General features: G+C 43.3%; 1 protein-coding gene across 4 annotated transcripts in view; it reads left to right on the forward strand.

The window, feature by feature from the left end:
• Positions 1 to 26,133, forward strand: part of Ypel (Yippee-like) — a 377,506-nt gene that overhangs the window by 305,207 nt on the left and 46,166 nt on the right. For 3 of the 4 annotated variants that reach the window (XM_067154922.2, XM_067154923.2, XM_068229524.1), the window contains one exon: positions 20,558 to 20,601. In XM_067154922.2, the coding sequence (XP_067011023.1) occupies positions 20,558 to 20,601 (44 nt within the window). Of the gene's footprint in view, positions 1 to 20,557; positions 20,602 to 20,873; positions 20,952 to 26,133 lie in introns of those variants that run through there. The other variant, XR_011018787.1, reaches the window with a different exon arrangement.

Below are 26,133 nucleotides of genomic sequence, written 5' to 3' on the forward strand. Positions count from 1 at the left end.
GCGACATGCAACAACCCTGAGAAGACAGCTTCCAACTTTAATCCGGCACTTATTGAGTGCATTAACCGATGGTTGCCACAGTAGCTTTCTGCGAACACACTGCCCATTTCCTCTCTCTGCCTTTTTTCAAAAGGAGTGTAATCTCCCCTCCGAAAATGGCATTGTTCTTCAATACTCGTTCTCTAAACGTTCTTTTATGACACTGGAAAAGGTTTTCATTATACGATTCATTACAAACATTCGACGATAATTTTGGCTTAATCTCCTGTCTCCTTTCTTGTACTTGTAACTTTGTTTCCTGAAGTATTCATCCCTAAAACGTGTGCTATTAAATTTCTAATATTTTCCATTTACACTATAATTGTTCTCCTTTACAGGAACTAATAAAACATAACTTAATTTCCTGCCACCATTGCTGTTATGAAAACTGCCTTATTAACCATAATCGTCTCTTACTATCTCTCCAAACATTCCGACCACTTGACTATTTAATAATAATGTTATTGGTTTTAACGGTGTTTAGAGACTCCGAGGTGCTAAAATTTAGTCCCGCAGGAACGTGCCAGTAAATATACTGACACGAGGCTGACCTTCAAATAGCACGGGACACTCGCGATGACCAGCGCTCTACCACCTGAGCTACGCAGCCCGGCGACCCATGTCACCCATGAGCACTATCTCTTCTTGGAATATTTTTTCCAGTATCTCGAAGTATATCCCTGTATAGCTATTGAAACAATAATCTCATCGTCGTGATCACCATCATCTGTCGTGTTCCAGGCCAAACGGAGACACTAATACTCAGCAGTTTAACCAGAATAGTTCTTCGCTGCGGAGACTGTGGCCAGAATACATCATTTTTCGACTGAGAAAATGAGAAGGAAGTTCCACAGGGAAATGTCAGAAGGCTTTATTTTTATTCCGAAAAGGAGTAATTTGGGAAGAAGAGAAACAAAGATGGACGTTTTACGGACACCTTAGAGGAACCTAGAACTGGCACATAAAATACTTGGGAAGTCATCCCCGCTGGCTGCAGAGTGCTCAGAGTTCTGCGTGAATGTGGTATAAAATCGGCAGAAATTCAAGACAGACTAATATTTAGAAAGAAAGTTACGTAATTGAGGCATAATCCTGCTCGACGGACGCCTGGAGAACAGGTTAACAAAGAGGTGTATTTGAAATGTCAGTGGGCCGTTAGAGATGGAGATGCCGAGAAATTGAGACCACATGTTCCATTCCCTTAGAGTAGGCTTCAAAATTGCGGAGATATTCTATGGATGAACATGAACACTAGACAAATGCAGTGAATATGGGGCAGTTTGTTGACATGTGACTGCAGCTGCTGTAAACAAACCAGTGCGAGCCACGCGCTGTCCTGTACTTCCATCGAGGATCTCACTCTGTAGTCCAAATGAAGAACAAGAAGTCGTGGATCACGGCCTCCAAGCACCGTGGACAGATGATTGCAGAGTGAAAGGATGGAGTACTGGATGCTGCTTAAAGCCCAGAAATAGATCAATTCGGTACATAGTCAGCCAAAACTAGATATACAATAATAATGAGGGGGACAGTGTGACGTCCGCCCAGCTGTCTGCCCTAGGAATAGACTTGGCACTTGCTGAGGAATGTTACACGGTGTCTCTTGGTGCAATGGACTGTCCTCGCAAGCGTTAGGTCTCTACGCCATCAGCCTGCCTGCACGTCAACATCTCTGCCAGAGATCTCTGTTGGACGATCTGTGACGTGGCGGGCACTCTACTGCCTTCCGAAACTTGGCACAAACTAAGTTTAATTTCAAAATATTGACATGAAAAAATATTTGGTGAAATTCTCTACAATATATCGTGTTAAAAGTAAAAGCGGGATGGTGCCTGCTGTCATCCAGTGTGGCTTCCTCTTCGTACGTTTCCAGCAATGACATGCTGTAAGCGACTGTATTTGGATGATAGAATGTAAAGGAGTATGATATCGAAACAACTATGTTGACTTGGCCCTAACAATAAGTGTTTTAGGCTATATTTCCATTTACAGGGACATAGTTTTTACCAGGCCGCACGACCATTACGGGTTTCTTATTATAGCCATTGAAAAATAGCACAGTAAAGCGTATTAAATTTTTCTCAGGATCGGCATGTTGCTAATACTACGACTAGAACTGAAACTGAGACCACGAATTGATCATGAATGGAGCGAGCACCTCCCCGTATTGATCGAGGCGGCCCACAGTATTTTGGTCTCTACTTTGGCAAGCTGCGAGTAAACAGACTTCTTTCCTCAGACTTAGCAGTCTAGTCCACAATGAGGCATGTTATCACATTTTAGCGGCTTTTATCTACTAACAAACGTAGGCACTTGTTCAGACTTGGCACTGGAACAAATGTTTTAGACAAGTTATCAAGCTTCACAATTATTTTCACTTCAACGACTCTAGAACTAAGATACTCTGAGACCAAACGTGGCTACTGACTCGTGAGGAATACAGACTGTTCTTTCCGCTGTACATTTTCATGAGGTATATCAGAACAGTTTTTTTGTACTTTGTCATAGTTATACGCAAATGGAATCGTTTGCAGTGGCTGATGGTCACGCCTGGCGATAGGCGAGACTATCACTGGTTGTTTGGGTTATACAGGACTCAACAAGTATGACCCTTTTTTCTTGTAAGAGCATGCAGTACTCGGGACATACTAAATAAGTCAACATTGGCAGAAAGGACTTCAGTTTGGTTACATTTGAGGGTGCTCTAGTAATTTTTATGACCCTAATGTTATCCCCAGAATCCCCCTGTGGGCGGGGGCGGTATCCCCTGCCAGTCGTAAGAGGCGACTAAAAGGGGCCCAGGAGCTCTTAACTGGGAAACGTGTGTAGGCGATCACGGGGCCCTTAGCTGAGTCCTTGCATTGCTTCCACTTACTCGTGTCAAGCTCCTCCCTTGTTCTTGTCCTATTAAAACATTCGAGGCCTAAGGAGTCTTTCATTTTCACGCTCTTCGTGGCCAGTACCTTCATTTTCCCCTCTCCTTTTGTCTAAACCCATCTCATTTAGAATTTGGAGGAATCTATGTCGATCTGTAGAATCACGGACTTTTTTTTAAGTCGATGAAGGCAACCACGAACTTTTCATTTCTGAGATCATATAGGAAAGAACAGACTAAGATTCATGATCTGCTCTGCACATGATCATCTTTTCCTAAACCCTCCTTGATATTCACCCACTTGTGAGTAGAATTGCTCTTCTGCCCGAATCGGAAGGGCTTTCGAGAGAATTTTGTATGTTATCGAAAGGAGGAAGATGCCGAGGTAGTTGTTCTGCTTCGTCACCTTTCGTATGAGGGGGATTAAACAGGCTGCTGTCCAGTCGCTTGGACAGACCTCGTGAAGTCCACAGGTGACAAGGCGATTGACACATTTCAGCAATTATCTCATCTTCGCCAGGTGTTTTGTTGTTTTTTAATGACTTGATGATCTGATTTATTTTCTCTTTTGTGGGTGAAGAGGAATCTGGATTGCGACGCATGGTTTCTTCAAAGGCGAATTGTGATTAGGGTTCTTCACAATTGAGAAGAGATAAATATTTTGCCAAGATCTGACAGTTTGCCTTCGTGGTCTTTGAAATGTTGACTTGAAGGGGTGTATTTCGTGAGATCATTATTATCACTTAGTTAAATATTTTTTCTTAGATTTCACTTCGCTGGATAAATGGAAATAAATTATAACTGTTAAACATTTTTATAACGTCATTTTGAATCTTTAAAATTAATGAGCGAAATTCCTCAATTTAATCTCTCGTAAGAACTATGAAACCTAACTTGTTGCCTTAGTTTCGAAGTGGTTGACAGTTTCCAGTGTTCCGCACCCAATGGAAGGAAAGTACGCTACCCCCTGCGGGTGGGGGATGCACATGTAGAATACACCCGCGGTATCCCCTGCCTGTCGTCAGAGGCGACTGAAAGGGGCGACCTAAGCGCGGACATGGATTGCGGTTTGGTACAATGTCTTGGACCTCCTGTGGATGGGAGGGGCTGAATACATTCAAAGGTAATCCTAAAATATGTGACTTGCTTTCCTGTTTCTGTATGCATATGTGCCATACGATAAATAAATAAATAAATAAATAAATAAATAAATAAATAATCCCTGCCTGTCGTAGAAGGCGACTAAAATGGTCATGTGGCCATGGTCCCCTCTTTATTTTTTGTTTTTTAAGGGTTAGTTGTACAACTATTCAAAATTTTTGATGTGCGTGCTGCTCGGAGATGGGCCTCATACGTGTGCGATTACACCCGAAAGCCTGCGTAGTGACCACCCGGGGATCTTGCGGATGGGAGCGCCATGTACCCTTGCAGTAGTATCCGCCTGACAACACAGGTCCCCTCACAGCCGAATGCCAGAAGGACATATCAGTGTTTTTATTTATTTTTTCTCTATATTTAGTGCTCTGTACACGCTATGGGGTACATGCTATTGCGGGTGACGGGAGGGAGTCCTAGTGCTCATTGCCTCAATCATCCCGTATTAGGCATCGTCCAACATCGGACCCCGAGCAGTACCGGCTATGACCAGGTGGGTATTGCCCTGGCAGCTTGGTTCGGCTACACAGACCCCTGATCGGAGTGGGTGGCATTCGGGACATGGCTTCGAAACGTCATCGACCTGCCCAAGGTGGTCGCTACCGAAGTCTGTAACTTTTGCTTCCCTGAGAGGTTCCACTCCCTGGGAACATGCTCAGCGTGAAGGAATGGGATCCAGCTTCCCTAGGTTTCTGGTTGCTACCAGAACAGACGGACACGATTTTAATCTGGTAAAAATCTATCCTTTTTAGTAGACACATTGAAGGAGTCTCCGGCGAACTTGAGGATCTCAAGAAAATGAGCAACGGTAGTTTGCTTTTAAAGACTCGTACATTCACTGCAAGCCGATCAGTTGCTCAGGTGCGACCACTTTGGCGAAATCACCGTCAGATGGGAGGAGCACAAATCCTTCAGTCTGGCTCGCGGAGTCATCTTTCTACGCGACCTCATTTTGAACACTGACGAAGAGTTGATGGACGACATGAAGAACCGTTCCGTGAGACACGTCTGGTGCATTACACGCAAGGTCAGCGGTGAAGACGTTGCCACTAGTGCCTTCATTTTCTCTTTAAAGCTGTCAGTGTTACCAGAGAAAATCAAGGTAACAACTTATCGTTACGATGTGAGGCCGTACATCCCGTCTCCTATCCGATGCTATCAATGCCAGAGATTCGGACATACGGTATCTCATTGTTCGAATCAGTCGGTGTGTGGTAAATGTGGAAGAGTAGCTTACGGCGCGGAGGAGTGCAAATCTCCGTATAAGTGCACTAACTGTCTGGTCTTCATTCTCCTCGGGATCGGAACTGTCCGACATATCTGAGTGAGAAGAAGATCCAGGAGATCAAGAGCCTACCAGGAAGCGCGCCATAAGTTTAATTCCACGAATACACCTGCCCGTACACTCGACTACCGCACGATAGCTCAGTCTCCCAGGTTCGTCTTTTACGACATCGTTACCCGTGATGATCGCTGCGCATACGGCGGCTGTTGCTCCTGAGGGAAAGGTCGCAAAGAGCATAAGCTCGAAGGGGAGGGGGGGCACCCTTCCTTCGACCACCAAGAAGTCTGCGCCGGCTGGCAGTTCTAAGCCGGCACAGAAAGAGGGGAAGGCTAAGGCTCTCCTCCCTTAAGAGGTCGGCGAAAGCCGTGCTCACGCCGGCGGAGGTGGCATCGTCGACCAGGGCTGGGAAATGTCCCAGCCGGTCTAAACTTGAAAAGAAGGCGGAGAAGAGGAACGCCCTTACTGGAGGCTCCCACACTTCTACGAAGGGGAAATCATGCCCTCCATCGGGAGGGCATGAGTTTGCGCCAGCAGGTACGCCTGCTCCGAAACCAGCGCGCTCCCCTCGTAGGGGGACTTCACACCCCCGGAAAGCATCGAAGTTCGTAGCGTCTGGACGTCGAGCTGTCATCTACATCTTCGGATGTAGATGTTGATAGTGTTAAGGTTTGAGAGAGTCTTGTCGCTCATAACCTAACACTCTTTTTATAGTCCACACTATGGCACTGTTACAGTGGAATTGTAATAGGTATGACAGGCATTTTGTTGAGCTGCGTCAGCTCATTAGAGAGTACTCGGCGAGAATAGTCTGTATTCAGGAGACAAACTACAGACCAGGTCAGACTATACTCGACAGAACGATATTATGCTCATCGGGCGTCCCGTGGCCTGGGTATTTTTGTTGGTTCTGATACCTTTAGCGAAGAGGTTCCTCGTAAGAACCCCACTGGAAGTAGTTGCCTGTCATAGCAACAGTGTGCAACGTTTATTTTCCACCAGGCCAGCGTCTTAATATAAATGATGTCACTGACCTTATAGATCAGCTTCCGTCTCCCTCTTTTTGGGAGATTTTAACGCCCATCACCACATATGGGGCTCTGAAACGCCTTGCCCCAGGGGAAGGGATTTGGATTTATGTATCTTGAACACAGGTGAAGCAACTCATTTCAGTGTACGTTACGGCACATATTCTCGCATAGACTTAAGTCTATGCAACCGAACGGTAGTTCCGCTGTTTCGGTGGAATACACACGATGATCTCTGTGTCAGTGACCATTTTCCCATACTCTTCCTTTGTTGAAACAAAAATCCGTCGAGGTTCCTCCTCGATGGATTCTTAAACATGCTGATTGGCCAAAGTTCAAATCACTCGCTGCCTTTAACGAGACCCTGCGGACTGTAGACGGCGATATAACTTACATAACACAAGTTATCCTTGCTGCTGCTGAGCAATCCATCCCCTCCTCCTCAGGGACTTCTCACCGAAAAATCGTTCCTTGGTAGAACGAAGAAATAGCAGCAGCTATCAAAGAACGCCGTCGCGCTCATAAACGTTATCGTAGGCCGCCTACTGTGGCCAACTTGGTAACATTTAAGACTCCGCGCTAAGGCGCGAGTTCTTATTCGCCAAAGTAAGAAAGCTTTGTGGGAGAGATATGTGTCGTCTATGACGTCACGTACTCCATCGTCTCAAGTGTAGACTATACTTCGACGTATTTCGGGTATCCAAGGGTCATCTTCTGTACCGGAAATTTCCATTGCAGGCAGTATCGTCACTGAACCACTCTCGATTGCTAACCATCTAGCTAGCCATTTCGCGGATGTGTCTGACTCCGGGAATTACCTTCTTGATTTCCTCGCTCTGAAGCGGGAGGCAGAACGTCGTCATCTTTGTTTTGCCACTCAAGCTTCAGAGGACTATAATGTGCCCTTTACGGAGTGGGAACTACGCAGCACCTTGGCCTTTTGCAAGGACACGTCCCCTATGCCAGACAATATCCATAACCAGATGTTGAAACACCTTAGTGAGGATAGTCTAATATATCTCCTTCGTGTGTTCAACCGAATCTGGATAGAGGTTGAGTTTCCGTCTCAGTGGTGAGAGGGCATAGTTATTCCTGTTCTCAAACCTGATAAAGATCCTAAGTATGCAAGAAGTTACAAACTGATTTGTCTTAACTGCCTGTGTAAGCTATTTGAGATGATGGTAAATCGCCGACTTGTGTGGTGTCTGGAGAAACAAGAACTTTTGTCCGAGTACCAGTGTGGTTTTCGAGCAGGTCGCTCGACCTCTGACCACTTGGTACGCCTAGAGGGTTCTATCCAGGATGCGTTTCTCCGCAAACATTGTGTGGTGGCTGTTTTCTTTGACTTAGAAAAGGCCTACGAAACCACATGGCGATATGGTATCCTTTCAGTCCTGCATCAATGGAGATTCCAAGGTAACTTGCCGGTATTTATTTGCGAGTTTTTTGTCCCTCTGTCTGTTCCGTGTCCGAGTTGGGGGGGGGGGGCATATTCGCAATACCACGTTCAAGAAAACAGTCCCACAGGGATCGGTTCTTAGTGTTACTCTGCGATTGTCATAAACGGTATTGTCGCTGCTGCTGGTTCAGCATTAATACTGTCGCTATATGTGGACGATTTTGCTCGCGTAACGTGGCAGTCGCAGAGCGACAATTACAGCAAGCTATTCGGAGAGTGAAACAGTGGACCTTATGACATGGCTTTCGGTTTTCGTTCGCAAAGACCTCTGTTGTCCACTTTTGTCGACAACGCAGTCTCCACCCGCATCTTGAGCTTTAAGTAGGAAGTGTTGCTCTTCCTACGACTCTTCCTGTAGTTGACACTTATCGTTTCCTTGGGCTCCTTTTCGATAGAAAATTATCGTCGGAGTCACACGTGCGGCAGTTAAAAGAGCAATGCACCCAGAAACTGAATATCTTGAAGTTCCTTAGCACTATTTGGGGAGCTGACCGCATGGTGCTCCTACGATTCTATCGGGCACATATTTTATCCCGGTTAGACTACGGCAGTGCAGCATATGGCTCAGCAAGAGCAAACGTCCTTGCGAAATTGAACAGCATCCACCACAGCGGGGTTAAGTTGGCGACGGGAGCTTTTCGAACAGATCCCATAGCTAGCCTGCTTACTGAATCTGGTGTGCCACCTTTACACCTGAGGCGCCAGCAAATGCTTCTATCGTATGCTGCAAATTTGCGACAGATGCCACTTCACCCAAGCTGTACGCTGCTTGTCCTCGAGCAACGCGGCCGGTCGGGATACGCTTGGATAGCAGTCACAGATTGTTTCACGTACCTTCGGTTCCTTGCCTTGTCAGACAATTAAGTGGGGTACCTCCATGTGTAGTACGACGTCCTGAAATAATCCTCGATCTGCACACTGGCCCGAAGGAAAACACGGACCTTTCGATTTATCGGAGGCTCTTCCTTTCCGTTGTTGGCCGGTATCCAGACTCAGTCGTCGTCTACACGGATGGCTCGAGAACAGACACGAAAGTGGGCTGTGCGTTTGTTGTCGATACTGATAGGTTTCTTTTTGCTCTCCCGGAAACTTGTAGTGTGTACACAGCTGAGCTCTATGCTACCTGTAAAGCTTTGCGGTACGCACTGTCCGATGAGCGCCGACACTTTCTTCTGTGTACTGACCCGTTGAGCTCGCTAGTCTTGATACCCGTTTCCCTTGGCACCCTCTGGTGCAGCGGATCCAGGACCTGCTGGCCGGGAATCACGTTTATGTGGCTCCCAACCCACATGGGTGTAGAGGGAAACAAGTTAGCAGGTTAGGCTGCCAAGGAGGCAGTAACACTGCCCCCGTTGCCTTACAAGGTTCCAGGAAGTAGCATTCGCTCTCAGCTGAGACATCTGGTTATGTCCCATTGGGAGATGGAGTGGCACTTCCAAATAAGCTGAGAGCGATAAAAGGTACAACGAAGTTATGGCGGACTTCTCTTCGGGCTTCTCGGAGGGAAGCAGTGGTATTAGGTCGTCTTAGGATCGGCCACGGTATCCCAACGCACTCCCATCTATTGAAAGGAGAACCCCTCCGGTGTGTACTTGCGGCGATCATCTTACCGTGGTACACATCCTTACGGAATGTGTGGACCTGGTCGATCTGCACCGTAGGCTTAACCTCCCGAGTACCATCTCCCCCATCCTGCGAGATGACCGAGCAGTCAGTAGACCTCGTCATCCGCATTATGAGGGATAGTGGTCTCTTTTTATCGTGTGTAATGACGTCCTTTGTCTTAGTGCATTTGTGTTGACTGCGCTTTTATCCCTTTGACTCTATTTTAGTTCGTGTTTGCGTATGTTAATGTGTTATTTTAACTTCTGACATGAATTATATACACTGACTGACAGAGCAAATGCAACACCAAGAAGGAGTGGTTCGAAAGGGATGAAAGTTGGGGAAAAAACAGAGACGGCACGGACGAATAATTGATGTTTATTTCAAACCGATATGCAGGTTACACAATGCGCACGGCATCGACTCAGTAGGATGTAGGACCACCGCGAGCGGCGATGCACGCAGAAACACGTCGAGGTACAGAGTCAATAAGAGTGCGGATGTTGTCCTGAGGGATGGTTCTCCATTCTCTGTCAACCATTTGCCACAGTTGGTCGTCCATACGAGGCTGGGGCAGAGTTTGCAAACGGCGTCAATGAGATCCCACACGCGTTCTATTGGTGAGAGATCCGGAGAGTACGCTGGCCACGGAAGCATCTGTACACCTCGTAGAGCCTGTTGGGAGATGCGAGTAGTGTATGGGCGGGCATTATCCTGCTGAAACAGAGCATTGGGCAGCCCCTGAAGGTACGGGAGTGCCACCGGCCGCAGCACATGCTGCACGTAGCGGTGGGCATTTAACGTGCCTTAAATACGCACTAGAGGTGACGTGGAATCATACGCAATAGCGCCCCAAACCATGATGCCGCGTTGTCTAGCGGTAGGGCGCTCCACAGTTACTGCCGGATTTGACCTTTCTCCACGCCGACGCCACACTCGTCTGCGGTGACTATCACTGACGGAACAGAAGCGTGACTCATCGGAGAACACGACGTTCCACCATTCCCTCATCCAAGTCGCTCTAGCCCGGCACCATGCCAGGCGTGCACGTCTATGCTGTGGAGTCAATGGTAGTCTTCTGAGCGGACGCCGGGAGTGCAGGCCTCCTTCAACCAATCGACGGGAAATTGTTCTGGTCGATATTGGAACAGCCAGGGTGTCTTGCACATGCTGAAGAATGGCGGTTGACGTGGCGTGCGGTGCTGCCACCGCTTGGCGGCGGATGCGCCGATCCTCGCGTGCTGACGTCACTCGGGCTGCGCCTGGACCCCTCGCACGTGCCACATGTCCCTGCGCCAACCATCTTCGCCACAGGCGCTGCACCGTGGACACATCCCTATGGGTATCGGCTGCGATTTGACGAAGCGAGCAACCTGCCCTTCTCAGCCCGATCACCATATCCCTCGTAAAGTTGTCTGTCTGCTGGAAATGCCTCCGTTGACGGCGGCCTGGCATTCTTAGCTATACACGTGTCCTGTGGCACACGACAACACGTTCTACAATGACTGTCGGCTGAGAAATCACGGTACGAAGTGGGCCATTCGCCAACGCCGTGTCCCATTTATCGTTCGCTACGTGCGCAGCACAGCGGCGCATTTCACATCATGAGCATACCTCAGTGACGTCAGTCTACCCTGCAATTGGCATAAAGTTCTGACCACTCCTTCTTGGTGTTGCATTTGCTCTGTCTGTCAGTGTACATTCTGTCTGTACTTCCAGGCAATTCCTTATTCCATCATCACCTCTATTTTCTATACTTTTATTAGAAAATAAGGCGTTGCGAATTAGATCCACTGATTGTTTTAATCTCATAATGATTTTGCAGTCAGTTGATACATTTTAACATTTTAATTATCTCATGTCGTCCATCTCGTACCATTAGGGGTCGATGACTTTGGATGTTAGGCCCCTTTAAACAACAAGCATCATCATCATCATCAGGAAAATACGCTATCCGAATTAACGGCTCTGGTGATGCTAAGCAGAAAGAGAGCGTTTGAGCAGCTCCTCGCACAATGATGGTAAACTCTAACCACAGCATGAGTCGGAAGACGTTGGTTTTCTAAAACCCTTCATTGCAAATCCAGCTAATCCCTCCAAGTCACTGTTACAGTGTACATTCATCACTTTAGTTATCCATTCAGAGATGCATATTTATCACTGTAATTGCCAAAACAACTCATAAAATTCTTCAGCTTACTCCGTCACACTGACATGTTTTGTTACACTCAACGATCCACCCAAATTTTTCAGCAAGCAAGCACAGTGTCTTGTAAAAAGCACAATTTACAATTAGAAAAAGAAGTCTTCCCTAACCTTAGTCGTATTCTCAAAATAATACACGCGCACTACTGTTTTGTCACCGGCTCAGTCTGGTGCTATTTGAAGGTGCTCAAATACGTCAGCCTCGTGTCGGCACGTAAAAGATCTGCTGTGGGACAAAATTCCGGCACCTCGGCGTCTCCTAAAACCGTAAAAGAGTAGTTAGTGGGACGTAAAGCAAATAACATTATCAAACTAGTCACGATGTATATTCCTAATCCACTCCTATCTTAATATGTTATTCCTTGTTATTATTATTATTATTATTATTATTATTATTATTATTATTTAATCTCCAAAGTGCTGTGAACCCTTTTTTACCATAAGGTATGTTAGAGTTGTTGTTTATACAGAATATACAATTTCTCTGATAAAATTCAATAGCCTACATAAACAGCAAAACTAGACATGAACAGAAATGGAAAGATAAAAGTATGATATATACAATCCTTAATACTAGAGTACTAATATTTAAATTACCAGATCGTAATATATACAATACATATATTAAACAGCTAATAAGCAGGCAATATCAAATTATACATGTTTAAATTCTGAAAATTGAAAAGTGACCCATTTTATATAAAATATGAAATGTAGTGGTTTTTCGAAATAGCAACTGCAAGTTAAGTTCAAAACGTGCTCTCTCAAAAGCAGGACAGTTGAACAGAATGTGTTCTACAGTTCGAATGTCTTCAGTGCAGAAGCACAGTGAGTCATTTTGTGTTGGAATTTTGAGTTGCTCGAAGTAAGCATTGAGTTTACCATGACCTGATTGCACTTGAGTTAAATATATAGTGTGCAACTTTCATTACATCCCAGCCTACTATATACATTTGGAAAAAACAAGTGTTTGGTTACTAAGCCATTTTTACTTGCTAACCACAGTTCATTACAGTAAAATGAAAATGTAATCCCAGTTCAATTCGGAACAAAATGAAGTTTCTAACTTTCAACCACAGTTCATTCCAACGAGAGAGCATTTCATCCTTTACGGTTCTTTTGACAAAAGAAATTGGGCATTTAGTATAACTCTCTGACAAGTTAGAATTACAAGCTTCTTTGGCCAATTGGTCAACTCATTCGTTCCCTTTTACGGCGGAATGACCTCGCACCCAAACGAAACATATATGTTTATTGTACTTTGATATATATTCTCTTACATGTACTGCCAAATTGTGTAAGTTGTATTTATCTTTTATGGAGTTCAGCGCCGCTTGTGAGTCACCGAGTATAGTCGCACACGTATTTTTGTTTATGCACCACTCGACTGCTTTCAGTATTGCAAGCAGCTCGGCTTGAAACACGGAACAGTATTCCTTTAGTTTTATTTTCTCAGAATGAACTTCGTCTTCACCCTCATATAGCACGAAAGCGCAGCCCATTAGTGTTCCGCTGCTGGAAATGCGAGAACCATCTGTGTATATTGAATGGCTGTGATCTCTGGTACATGGTTGAACAAATACAGATCTGCTGGATGTCCGGCGGCAGTTTGATGTGCAGGAAGTTCAAGTTCCACTCCTTCCAAATCCCGCGGATGTATTCTGTTCTTCTTACAGTTGACAGAAGTTGACAAGCTGAGTCCTGTGAGATGCAGAGGTTCTATACCAGAAATAAGGGCAGCGTCTGTCGATATTGTACGGTAAGCGCGTGTGATGCGTAACACGAAACCTCTTTGAATTTGAGACAATTTCTGTTGCGCCCATTTTTTTAAATGCAAAACATGTTCGAAAGCAGTGATACAATAAAGCACCATTGGTTCAACAGCTCCACGATATATAATCTTCAACATTTCCGAGTTTAGTCCCCAGGTGGGCCGTGCTACCATTGTCAGGCTCCTATACAATTTGGCCGCTTTGGTTTCCAAATGTTAAGTGTTATTCCTTAGAAAACTTAATGTATATTTTGGGTTTATGTCGTGTAATGAACTATATACTAATCACACTCAACGCGTTTCAGAAGGAACCTTGCCTTTCTTCATCAGGGAAAAACAGAAAAAGGAAACAAGACATATCAAAGGTTGCTAAGAGAAAGCAACAAAGAACTTAAAATGGTGCCCTAAGATTTAACAGGGAGGCCCTTGCTAGGGACAACGAATGGCAACAGTATAGCATCATTTTCTGATGGTTCTGATAATACGTAGCTATGATTCACTGAGGTTTGAACCACCTCGCTGATGATTCTGGGCCGATATTGTTTTATACGGGCAAGAACATCCACTCCTTGGAACATTACATCATGATCAGCAACGGTTGGTTGAGTCTGATACACCTGTTATGTTTCTTAATACGAGTACATTGGCCAATATAAGGCTTACCTCAAGTACAGGGAACACTGTAGATACCAGGATGTTGCAATTTCTGCAAACTGTCCCTCGGATGGTCGAAGGAGTTGCGTAATCTTAATTGAAGTTCCAAATACAGTTTGTACATTGTACTTCTGTAAGATTTTCGCTATAAGATCCGTCATGTTACGTATGTAAGGTAGGTAAGCACTTCCTTTCACATTTTTTTTCTTAACAGACCTCTGATTATGGGTCGGTTTCAGAACCATAGAGATCACAGCTTTGCTGTAACCGTTGGTCTCAAAGGTGTAGAGCAGACACTTCACAAATCGTCCTAGCCTTGTTTCTGGGCAGGGTGATGGTGAGAATCTGCGTGGAGATATAAATATTGGTGTGTCTTGGTGACGAGAACATTTAAAAATGGTATTTTGCAGTCACATTCCATTTCCATGGTGAAACAAATGGAAGGGTGCAGGAAAATGACCAAGATTGTCTTCACCTTCCGTCCACATATCGCCACCAGATCTTCGGTTTGGACGACAGAGGAATTAACCACAACAGGAGAGAGAGGACTGTTCATAGCATTTCCCATTCCATAAAAAGTGTCAGGTCATGCAATGATAACCTAAGGATAGTTGTATTTCGACTTAAATCCGGTTCACAACACACACATTCTCACATTACTGCGTACACCGGCTCATATAAATACACTCGCACACTTATATTCTACAAAGAAACTAATATTTATAATCAATGTTTCGAACATGCCCGGCTACTCTATTCGTCATGATCGAGAGTTGCATTAAGGTTTGAGAATTGGAGTCTGTTGCGATGATAGATTGCGCTGCGATTGTTGTTTATATCGATCTTTAACTGATGTCCACTATTTTTTGGTCATGGAGACTCCACTTCCGATATTACTCTTCATTGATTTTGTACTTATCTGAAGCGATTTTGACGGTTTCGTGAACCTTGACTCTCCTTCTGACCTTTCCTGACCGTAAGCTTTTTTTTTTAAATTTGCAGCAGTCTTATTGTCCAAAAACGAATCTCCCTGTGATTAAAAAAATACTTTCACCAGAATCACACGTTGCTGCTAGCCATTTCAGAATAACTACATAATCATGCATACTTTCATTTGCGAGTTTATGCGACAACCAAGCGCGTATTTCAGACTTTGTCAAAAGGCAAGTTTTTAGGCTTCTTAGGTTATACGATGTTTGCATGTTCGGTTCGGTCACACGATTATAAAGACACTTTTTACCCCTCTAAAGTTTCATTTTAACTGGAATGCTTGAAAACGATCTAAATAATTCTCGAATGGTTCAGAGGCTGGAATATACGGACCTATATCTACATATATATAAAGAACATGTCCTGACTGACTGACTGACTGACTGACTGACTGACTGACTGATCATCGTCGAGCCAAAACTACTGAACATAAAGAAATGAAATTTAAGGGCACATTTATATTACGATGTAGGTGATCGCTAAGGTAGGATTTTTGGATATCTCGTCGCTAAAGGGGGTGAAAAGGTGGGTGAATTTTTAAAACGAGTGTATATCTCAAAACATTAAAAGTTTACAGATGTAAAAATTGGTATTTAGAATCCCCTTTAAAAGTAAAGAGACGCGTATTTTTTGTTTTCGGAAAATCCCACTAGAAAAGGTGAAAAGGGTGAAAAAGGGGTTGAATTCCTTTAATGAGGATACTTACATCTCAGGAACTGAAGCTATTACAGACCTGAAAATTGGTATTTGGAATCTCCTTTAAAAACAAGAAAAACGCATTTTGTGAGGAAAATCTTGAGGGGGGGGGGGGGTGAAAAGGATTTGATTTCTTTTCATGAGGACACATATCTCAATAACTCAAGATGTTACAGTCGTGATAATTGGTATTTAGCAGATCCTTTACTAATAAAGAAACAAGTATTTTCTTCAGGAAAATTCACTTAAGGGGGAGTGTGAAAGGGAGTGGAAAAAAGTGAATTCTTTTTAAGGGGATTCTTATATCTCAAAACTGAAGGTAACAGACGTGAACATTTGTATTTGGAATCTCCTTTAAACATAAAGAAACAAGCCTTTGGGGGGCAAATCAACTTAACGGCGGTGGGGTGAAAAAGGAGTTGAGACCAATTGATTTTACTGTTCATAATGTACGAGGGCAGATCAGAAAATAATTTGCACTTTCCAGTTATGGCCATTTATTACACCACCTATAGAACAGCAACACGACTATAACGACATATATTGTAACGTCACTTTTCCACAGTGTCCAAGAGACTCCAAACATTTCTGCGAACTCACAACCAACTTGTCGATGCCGGATGCATAGAAATTTTATCCAGCGTTCTGCAACCACTCGGAGACAGCGGCCTTCAACTCCTCATCGGTCTGGAAACGTCGACCACCGAGCTCCGTTTTGGCTTACCGAACAGATGAAAGTCACATGGCGCTAGGTCGGGACTGTAGGGTGGATGTTGCCAGACCTCCCACTTGAAACGCTGCAGCAGTTCCCTCGTTTGGCGGGCCTTGTGAGATGTTGCGTTATCGTGCAAAAAAAAAAAAAAAAAAAAAAAATCACACCGGTCCTCAATTTCCGCCGGCGCTTCTCTTTAATCCCTCTACGCAACCGGTGCAACGTTTGACAATACGACGCCGCGTTGATCGTCGTTCCTTTCGGCATGAATTCCACGTGCAGCAAACCCTCCATGTCAAAGAACACTGTCGCCATAACCTTACCGGCTAAAGGTTGAACCTTGGCCTTCTTTCGTTGTGGTGATGAGGGGTGCACCCATTCCATTGATGTTCGCCTCGTTTCGGGGAGGATTGGAAAAGTTGTCCCTTGTGCTCATCGGTGAGAAGATGTGGGATCCATCCACGCGAACCAACCACCGTTTATTTTACGTGGGCCCTCCCCATCACATTACCACAGGCTTCAGGAGTACCTCTGGCTCAACCTCAAAGACATTACCGACCTACGGTTCTGCAAGTTATACTTGCGCCTTGCAGTACGTACCCATGGCCAGTAGGTAGTAATGTTCGGTCTTTGAATGTTAAAAGCTTAGCGTAAAATCGTGAAAAATCGTATATATATTCAACTATGGCAATTCACATCACATATGAGTGTTACGCTATTAGCCCCAGTTAAGAATTGCTGGTACATCTAATACACTGAACGTATGATGAACATTAAAGCTTGAAATTTTCTTCACCAAACGAAAACGAAAAATAATTCATGCAGTAGAGGGTTAATAATGCACGGAAGTACAATCATTCGTATCGCCAGCAATCCCGCGCATTTGCCTACGCGCGACAATGGTGCTGTTCACATTGTCAGCAATGACAATGGCAGCAGATGTAATTTACCGCCAAGTAGTGGTCTTGCATCTAATAATAATAATAATAATAATAATAATAATAATAATAATAATAATAATAATAATAGGATGGGTGATATTAGTTGAATTTAGTCTATTATTATTATTATTATTATTGTCTTTGTTGTTGTTGTTACCAGGATTTCGTGGATCACAGAGAGAGGTAAAGGAAGGTGTGGGCTTGAATGGGTCTAACTATATCAAAAATGAATCTAAAACTTTAAATTAAGGTTATATTTCTTTTCAAATTTCAAACTTAACAAGCTTCTTCACTGGGCGAAGAATAAAAGGTCAGGTACAATAACAATTTTGATACAAGAATTAGAAAATCCCAGAATAGGGAATTTAACAGTTTTAGGCTTCAAGCTCCTAATTTACAAGTTTACAATGACGCCGATGTAGCGTTTAATTAAACACAAAATTCCAGAGCACTTTGCTCCAACCGTTACAAATTTACGGCCTTCCAAAGGCACCACTACTATCACACAAAAACCAGAATGAGTTTACAAGCTCTCCGTATTCAACAAGAGACTGGCTCCCCAACTCAAGGTAACATTACAATCTCTGGCCTCTCTAGGCCCAACCTACAGTTTACAATACCCAGACACTGGGCCTTGGTAAAAAGGAAGAACAGGTTAATATTACTGGCCCAAACTCAAAATGGATGGAGGCGTATACTTGCGCTCCTTGAAAACCAAGTATAAAACCCTAATTGGGCTCGCGGCCCGATGATACAGAGGCTAATCCCAAGCTACTCAGTTGACTAGAATGAAAGGTTAATTTAATGCATTACAGGAAGAGAAACAATTACAAAATCCTGGTCACCTCAAGATAAATTGAAGGGGAACTCGAGAGGGTAACGCGCTCTCTATCCCCGATTTATAGTTTAAGTCTTTATGAAATTTTACATTAGCAGGAAGAAAGTTTACATTTTAGAAAACAGATAGTTACATAGTCGAAGATTAGGACCTTCCCCTCGGGTAAGTTTGCGGAGCCAGCTACAGAGATAGAAAACTGGTGGCCATTACCTGGGCTGATGTACTGCCTGGAGAAGGATGAGGCATCTCGCCTCCTGTCTTAACACACACACTCAGTACTCCAACGATCAATATGACCAGGCAGCCTGAAAAAGCCGCAGCTTATATACCCGAGGGGATGATTCGAGAAGGCCATTTCGTTTTTATTGGCCGAAAAAATCTACAAGAAGCCTGTGATATGCTGAAAAATAAATACAAAAATTTCTAATTGGCCAGATTCAAGAGCTGGCAGGGTGAGAAGGATGTATTGCAAACCTTGAAATAATAAAATAAATGAACTCTGATTTAGTTATGAAAACCTAGAAACACAAAACTTCTTTAAATCACAAATTCTTCCACCTTGCACCAGAGTGCATGACCTCAGTTTTTTGTAAGGACGTCTATGGAGAAAGGTTCAGACTACTTGCTGTACACCAAAACAAACCAAATAAATCCAGCCAGTTTAGGAAACTTTAAAATAACACAATTCTCTGTTACTTATGAGTGACATCTTCCGAGTAATGTCCCAACTTCATGCAGTAGCTGTTTCACGTTTTGTTTGAGAGATAGCGTTCCTTAAAGCGCTTCGTTTAAATGTGCGTAGTTGAGGTGTACCTCCCGGTACAATTATTATTAATGTTCTGGACCGTCGTCAAAATGTGCAGACCGCGCTGGAAACGGGCCGTGGCCGGGTAATGACTACGAATGCAGTCCGGCCACGGGTTCAGTACCGCCAAGGCACCCATGACGACACCACGCCGGATCTCCTCAAGGATTTGATCCATATTAAACATGCTTATAGGAAAAGATGGCAAAGATTTATGGACCCAACTGACCGGGCGAATACCTGGAGCTAGTTCGGGAAGTCCAAAATCGATTACTGGGAAGAAAGATTGAAAAGTAGGAGGAACTTTGCCGTAATCCCTCAGAAAACGAGTCAGATCGTGAATTTTGGCGGATTATATATAAAACGTTAAGCATTCAATTATAATTTTCAGTATAATACCGTAGCGAAGCACGGGTATCTTGCTAGTAACAAATTAAAACATTTCCGACGATTATTGTCCATTCTAGCCATTGCTGAGTCGCCAATAAATGTTATGTCTTAGAAATACTGTATAGACTTGAGGCACTCGCGAAGTACACGAGAAGTTGATTCCACGCAGGACATTAGTGGTTCTTGTGCAGAAATTAGTCGCACAACATTCGGACTGCATCTTTCACTGGACGACGAATTACAAAGCGATAATGCTGTATCTTGTGACACATTCGACTGACTGCTCGATATATAAATCATACAACATGGTTGTCGGTCAGTGAGTATTTAACCCACCAAGATTCGATTATCTTATTGGAAACATTGTGCCTGGCTAAGTGAATGCCATATCTTCAATTAAATAGGGTTTAATTATTGTATTAACGTTTAGTGCATTTTTTAGCTACTGTATAAATGTTAGCTTTTTAACATTTAGCTGAAGTAATTGTGCGATCGAAACATTGCAAGGAGGAAATCTCTCATTTGTCAAAATCGTTGTTTCTTCTTTACCAGCAGTTCACGGCCTCACTATTACCGATATTTCCAGATTTTTCTCAGCTTTCATCGTCTATCATAAAGGTCGAATTCTTTCCTCTCCCTCGAGATGTTTACAACTTGATTACTAGCGTGCATTTCAAGAATTTTCATACAAACGTGCACACTGGAAAAAATGACCTTTGGATGATAGGATCATACGGCCCGAAAAACACTAGTTACATGTGAACGCAATAATAAACTTCAATGTCATAATTGAAATAAATATCCAGTAATAGCAAATACACACGCATTTCATACTTGAATGCACGACGACAGTTGAATATCTCGCTGTCGCTCGGTCTTACCAAACCAGCGGAGCAGCCTAAAATGTGTGTTTATAACTGTCTTCCAAGAGGAAAAATAAACACGAACATTGTGTAGGTAAATCGTTGTGCTGTGTGTTCAAGCAGCAACATCATTGACTTGCACATTTTTGTCTTAGGAGGGTATTCCTTGATTTTCTCTCAAAACGAGTTAAAAATGTCGTTACACTTGATGCTTTCTGTCCTCTAATTCCTTGTCTCTTTTTCTTACAGTCTTTCCAAGGAAGTCAAGGAAGAGCATACCTTTTCAATTCCGTGTAAGTATAATTATCTATGTAATGTGTCATGATATATCAGCCAGTAATATGGGAGTTCATGTGAGTGAATGTTGGCCGTAGTTTCCTTGCAGTGATGTCATATCTTCTTGAAAACTGAGCCTGTAAATAATAATGCTTGTAATGAGATCATGGGAGACTGTTTTACTTTTGTACCATTTTAGTGAAATATATATAATGAATTTAATAATCAGCACTTTGAATTGTTAACATAATTGTGGGTTATCATGTGGGACGATTTTTGTTTCTGTTAGTGATGCTCTTTGGTCCATAACCTGGCCACACCTAGTGCATCCTGTTCCATGCCATAGAACTACTCCACAGCTGCAGCCTGTCCTTTTCAGCTGGGATCGTAAGTTACTCCGATATTCTTAAAAAGCTCTTCCTGGACTAAAGTATTTGCACGGGTGGGTACCTTTCTTCCTTTGTTCGCTACTAGAGAGAGTGGGGGAGAATAAAATAGCTTGTGGTTGAGTCGTGCAGTGTCCTAGTAACCTCTCAACAGTGTTCCTCCTCATCCATCCTCTGGCTTGCTGGACCAATTAAGTGCCATTGAAAGTCAGGGCATGTAATTTAGTGGACCTAACCTCATCCGTAATACATCTTGTTATGGTTGCCATGTTTGCTCCACAGATTAGACCATCGATATGACAATGGTTGAAATCGTAAGGAAGTGACATTTGTACCTTCCATGACCCTTAATCAACATAACATGGCTTAGTAACTGATGAACTCATGCTTGTTCAGCTGTTGCCCAGTCCAGTGTAGCATTCTTTCCTCTGATAAGGAGGTACCTTTGTTCTTAGAGAAATTTTCCTGAAAACTACGGTACTATTCAGAATCTGTCTCGGAGCCTGTCTGATTTGCAAGTCGTCCTCGGTCTGTGGCGAGATTGTTCGATCTTTCTTGTTTTGCCAGAAGGTTAACAAGCGTTTGGTCAATCTGTTGGGAGGGAATCTTGACACATGACTATAGAAAGCTGGTATGGTCAGAGAACTTCTGGAAGTAGAGATCTGAATAGTGATGCCTGCAGTATTCCCCCATCTTCCAGTACCAGGAGTAGGATTTTTCCGAGAATTCTTCTTTCCCTAGCTTCCAGTATTTCCATCAAGCCTGTCCTGTTTAGTGGCATACACTCCATGGCATACAGAGCGTCTAGGCTGTTGTGTAGTTTTAGCTTCAGATTTAGTGAAAGGCCAGTTCCAGCTTGTTAATGTTCGCGGAAAAGGCTGCTTTCTCTGACAGGTTGGTTTCACTGATATACTTACTTCTGCATTCGCTTGTTTTTACGCTGTTCAAGGGACAGCTCTCTGTTACCCTCAGCACTCTTTTTTCTCCAGTAACTCTTTGGCCATCTGTCTTCTTAGACAGTTGATCTGGACCTCGACTATTTGCCAAAGACTCTGCAGTCCACTGTCAGCCCTTTCCTCTTGTGATTCAGGTGAACACTCAAGTTGCACAATTCTCTCACCACATATTCAAGGACACAGTTGAAGGGGAGTGGGGAAACTTCATTACGTTTTGATCTTGAAGCTTTCTGAGATCTTGGCTCTGAAGTTAAGTTTGGAGTGTGAGTCGGTCAGGGTTTGTAGAAAATGTCTGCAGGTTTTGTTGTCTAAGCCAAGTTGTTTGCGCATTTTACTGAGGTCCGATTGCAGAAACGGTGTTTAGACTATGTTTACGGTTAAACAATGTCTTAAGTATGCCTTATACACTAAAACCGATGTTCAACCGGTCATGTTTAAATACTGCTGAGAACACATTTTAACCTCAAATTTTAGGAGTAAAGCACAGTTAGAGGTTATGCGCCAAATATTCGGACGATTCCACGTAGAAAGGTTAGCTAATTAGAAATAGGAAAGGATTTCCACCTATCAATACTTATTTATTGCATTTATCATGCTACAGGACTGGTTTCGACCCCTTTACATAGGGTCATCTTCAGCTGAACCATACATTTATATCTATGTCATGAGGTATAATTAAGATACATTGTCTAGGGAAAGCAATATGATAATAAACATTGGGTCCCATCCAAATAGGGCATGTCAAACGGGAACTGGCGTGTATGTCACTGTCCGACAATACGTCTGAAATGATGTATGTCTTAAAATTAGTTTGTAAAACACACTTCTACTTAAAACTAACTTTATATATATATATATATATATATATAAAGATGAATACAATGTATATAGGAACACTTCATGCACATGAACGTTCGTGTCTTGCGTGTTGTTCAATTCATCAGTTGACTTATGGTGCACTTGGTTGCTGTTCCTGGAGTTTAAATGATACGATTTGCTTGTAAAATTGTCACATTGTATGAATAAAAGATTTTTTCTTGTCTTCATGTATATATATATGTGTGTGTTAGTTTTAAGTAGAAGTGTGTTTTACAAACTAATTTTAAGACATATATAATTTTAGACATACAACCACATTGTCGCACAGTGACATACACGCCAGTTCCCGTTTGACATGCCCTATTTGGATGTGACCCGATGTTTATTATCATATGGCTTTCCCTAGACAATGTATCTTAATTATGCCTCATGACATAGATATAAATGTATGGTTCAGCTGAAGATGACCCTATGTAAAGGGGTTGAAACCAGTCCTGTAGCATGATAAGTGCAATAAATAAGTATCGATAGGTGGAAATCCTTTCCTATTTCTAATTGTGTAATTCGTCAATACGGAAATGAAGATTATAGATTACGAAAGGTTAGCTAGACGGCCTCTCCGTACTTCGCCTGCTATGAAATCACTGCAAACCATTCGAAATGAACGGGGAAGTAAAATTTTTAAACACATACGATTCGCTTTTCAAGAGATAATATAAGGGAATTATTTCTTGAGTCTGACACAAGGGACAGTCTGGTAACTGTCAGCTTGACTAGGGTTCTTGGCAACATATATATTCATGTTCATAATATATTTAAAAAAACCCACCTTGAAAGTTCATATTCACAGGACAGGTTCATTAGTACGTTCTACAGAAACGATTAGCATTTCAGTCACCTAGGTTCACCATGTGTCCTGTTACCTAGTAGGCACTGGCTCCTCCATGGGCACTGATAACTTGTCCATGTGTGACGGTATCGACGTGTATAAGACGCGAATGGCGTCCTGCGGTACAGCTATCCACACTACATTCACTGGGTTCCACAGTTAATCTTTGCTGGTTGTTACTAGGTCACAGCGACGCCCCCTCGTTTCACCATATCCCACACATTCTCGATTGGCAGCAAGTCCGGTGATCGGGCAACAGTCTGACATCCTGTGACATGTCCTGCTGAAATATGGCGTCTGGGGTGTCGTGCAGAAAGGGTATGGCTACGGGTTGCACGATGTCACTGTGATTTGTGGTTGTACCCAGTAGCACACCACACCTTAAGATGCTGTATGTCTTGTGCGAAGGAACTCAATTCCTCCTGTCTGCGGCGAACCAAAATGCGGCCATTATTTTCAAACAAACATAACCTGGATTCGTCCGAAAACATTATCTCCTGCCATTCTTGTACCCAGTAATGTCGTTCCATACAGCCATTGCAGTCTAACATGTTTATGTACATTAGTCGAAGGTAGGTGGAGAAGTGGACGACGCACCGGTAACCCAGACCGTAATAAACAGCAACAGACTGTTACTCCTGATAGTGTATGATGTGTTACACTGTTACGCCAGACCCGAGAAGGACGCAGATCTGTCCTACAATGCCATTCGGATGAGGTGGCGATCTTCTCGGGGGGTGGTCTGGGTGGTGCGACCAGACCCATCTCGTCGTGTACTACGGCCTTCTGTGAACCATTCTGCACACACCCGTTGCACTGCCGACACACTTCGTCCCACACGAGCAGCAATTTCCCAGATGGATGCATGCATCACGTTCTCTCATGCCAAGAAGGCGCCCTCTTTGAAACTCACTCATTTGACGGTACGGTTCTCGCATACGTTTGCGAGGCATCCTGCACGTATGCTCAAGTCACACTGATCCATTACCTTCTGTTTATAGCGACAACGAGAGCCGCAGGCACATTTTACCAGTCAGTGGTGGTGCGCCGACCTTGAGCCTGAGGGTCAACATAGTTCAAATGATAATCATTTCTTCAGAACATAGTAATGCACATGCCCTGTGAATATGAACTTCCTGTCTCTAGTCTTTCAAGGTGTTGTTTTTTATGAACATGAGTGTATTTTATTATACATGGGATAATTTCCCTGGAATTATAGGTCACTCCGACTGCATCCATATCAGAATAACTTGTCCCGATCGTCAGATGGCTGTCGCATACATCAACCGGAAGGGATTCGCTTATATTTACTGCCAAGTAAGCACACATAAGTGACGCTAAAAAGTAAGCTGCATGTATGCGTGAGGTATTTTTTGCGGATAATCGTCACACTAATTCAGATAAGTTTTCGGTAACTATGAGGTAGGAAAAGCCAAGGACTGGGAAGGAAGAACTGTGGCTTTAAATACAGACCCAGCATTTGTCTGGGATAAAAATGAGGGAACTACGGAAAATAATTTTCAGGGTTGCCGGTGGTGCATATATCATCATTTCCCAACTCCAATTTCCCGGGTGTGGTGTACAAGCATTCGCAGTCTCCTTCTGTCTCCATACATCTTCTGTTCCAGTACACCCTCCCATTTGTGTCCTCTCTCCTCCACATCTGATCTTACAGTCACTATCCAGCGTTTCCTTGGTCTTCCCTGTGGTCTTCTTCCTATGAGATTAAGGTCAAAATATTTTCTGGCAGGTCTTTCCTTGTTCATTCTCATTATGTGCCCACACCATGAAGTCTGAGTTTCTTTATGACACTGGTAATAGGAACCTCAATACCAGCTACTTTGCTATTCACTTCATTTCTGATCTTGTCCTTTCTGGTAGTTTGGTTCGTGGTTCTAATGAATCTCTTTTCAGTTGTTTGGATTCTGTTGAAGTCTTTGTTTAGTAGGGTACATGTCTCTAAACCGTACATGAGAATTGGTACAAAGTAAGTGTGGTACATGATTGTTTTTGCTTTTTGTGGTATTTTGCAGTCCCAGAGAAGATTTCTGACTTGAGTGTATAAGTTTGATGCTTTCTGTGTTCTGCTGAATGTTTTCTGCCTAACAGTGTTGTTTTTCGAGTTGTGCTTCCGAGGTACTTAAAGTGGAAAGCTGATTCGATTTTTACTCCTTCTAGAAATATATTTGAGCTTGTTCCTTCCCTATTGATGGTCATTTCCACTGTCTTTGTTTTGCTCATCTTCGGTCCAAAATTATTGAATGTATTGTTCCATTCATTAAGTTTCTTCTGAACTTCAGCTTCTGTCTCCCCCCATAAAAGCACATCAGCAAATAGCAGGGAGTTTGGTTCACTGTCCATTTTCTTGTTTGATTTTATGACCTTATCCATTACTATTACGAACAGGGGTGGTGATAGGGCACTTCCTTCTTGGAATACCTCTCTTGGTTTCAAACCATTTTGATATATGGCCCATATAACTAATTTGGTTACACAGTA

Source organism: Anabrus simplex, chromosome 10 (genome assembly GCF_040414725.1).
Source record: "Anabrus simplex isolate iqAnaSimp1 chromosome 10, ASM4041472v1, whole genome shotgun sequence".
NCBI lineage: Eukaryota > Metazoa > Arthropoda > Insecta > Orthoptera > Tettigoniidae > Anabrus > Anabrus simplex.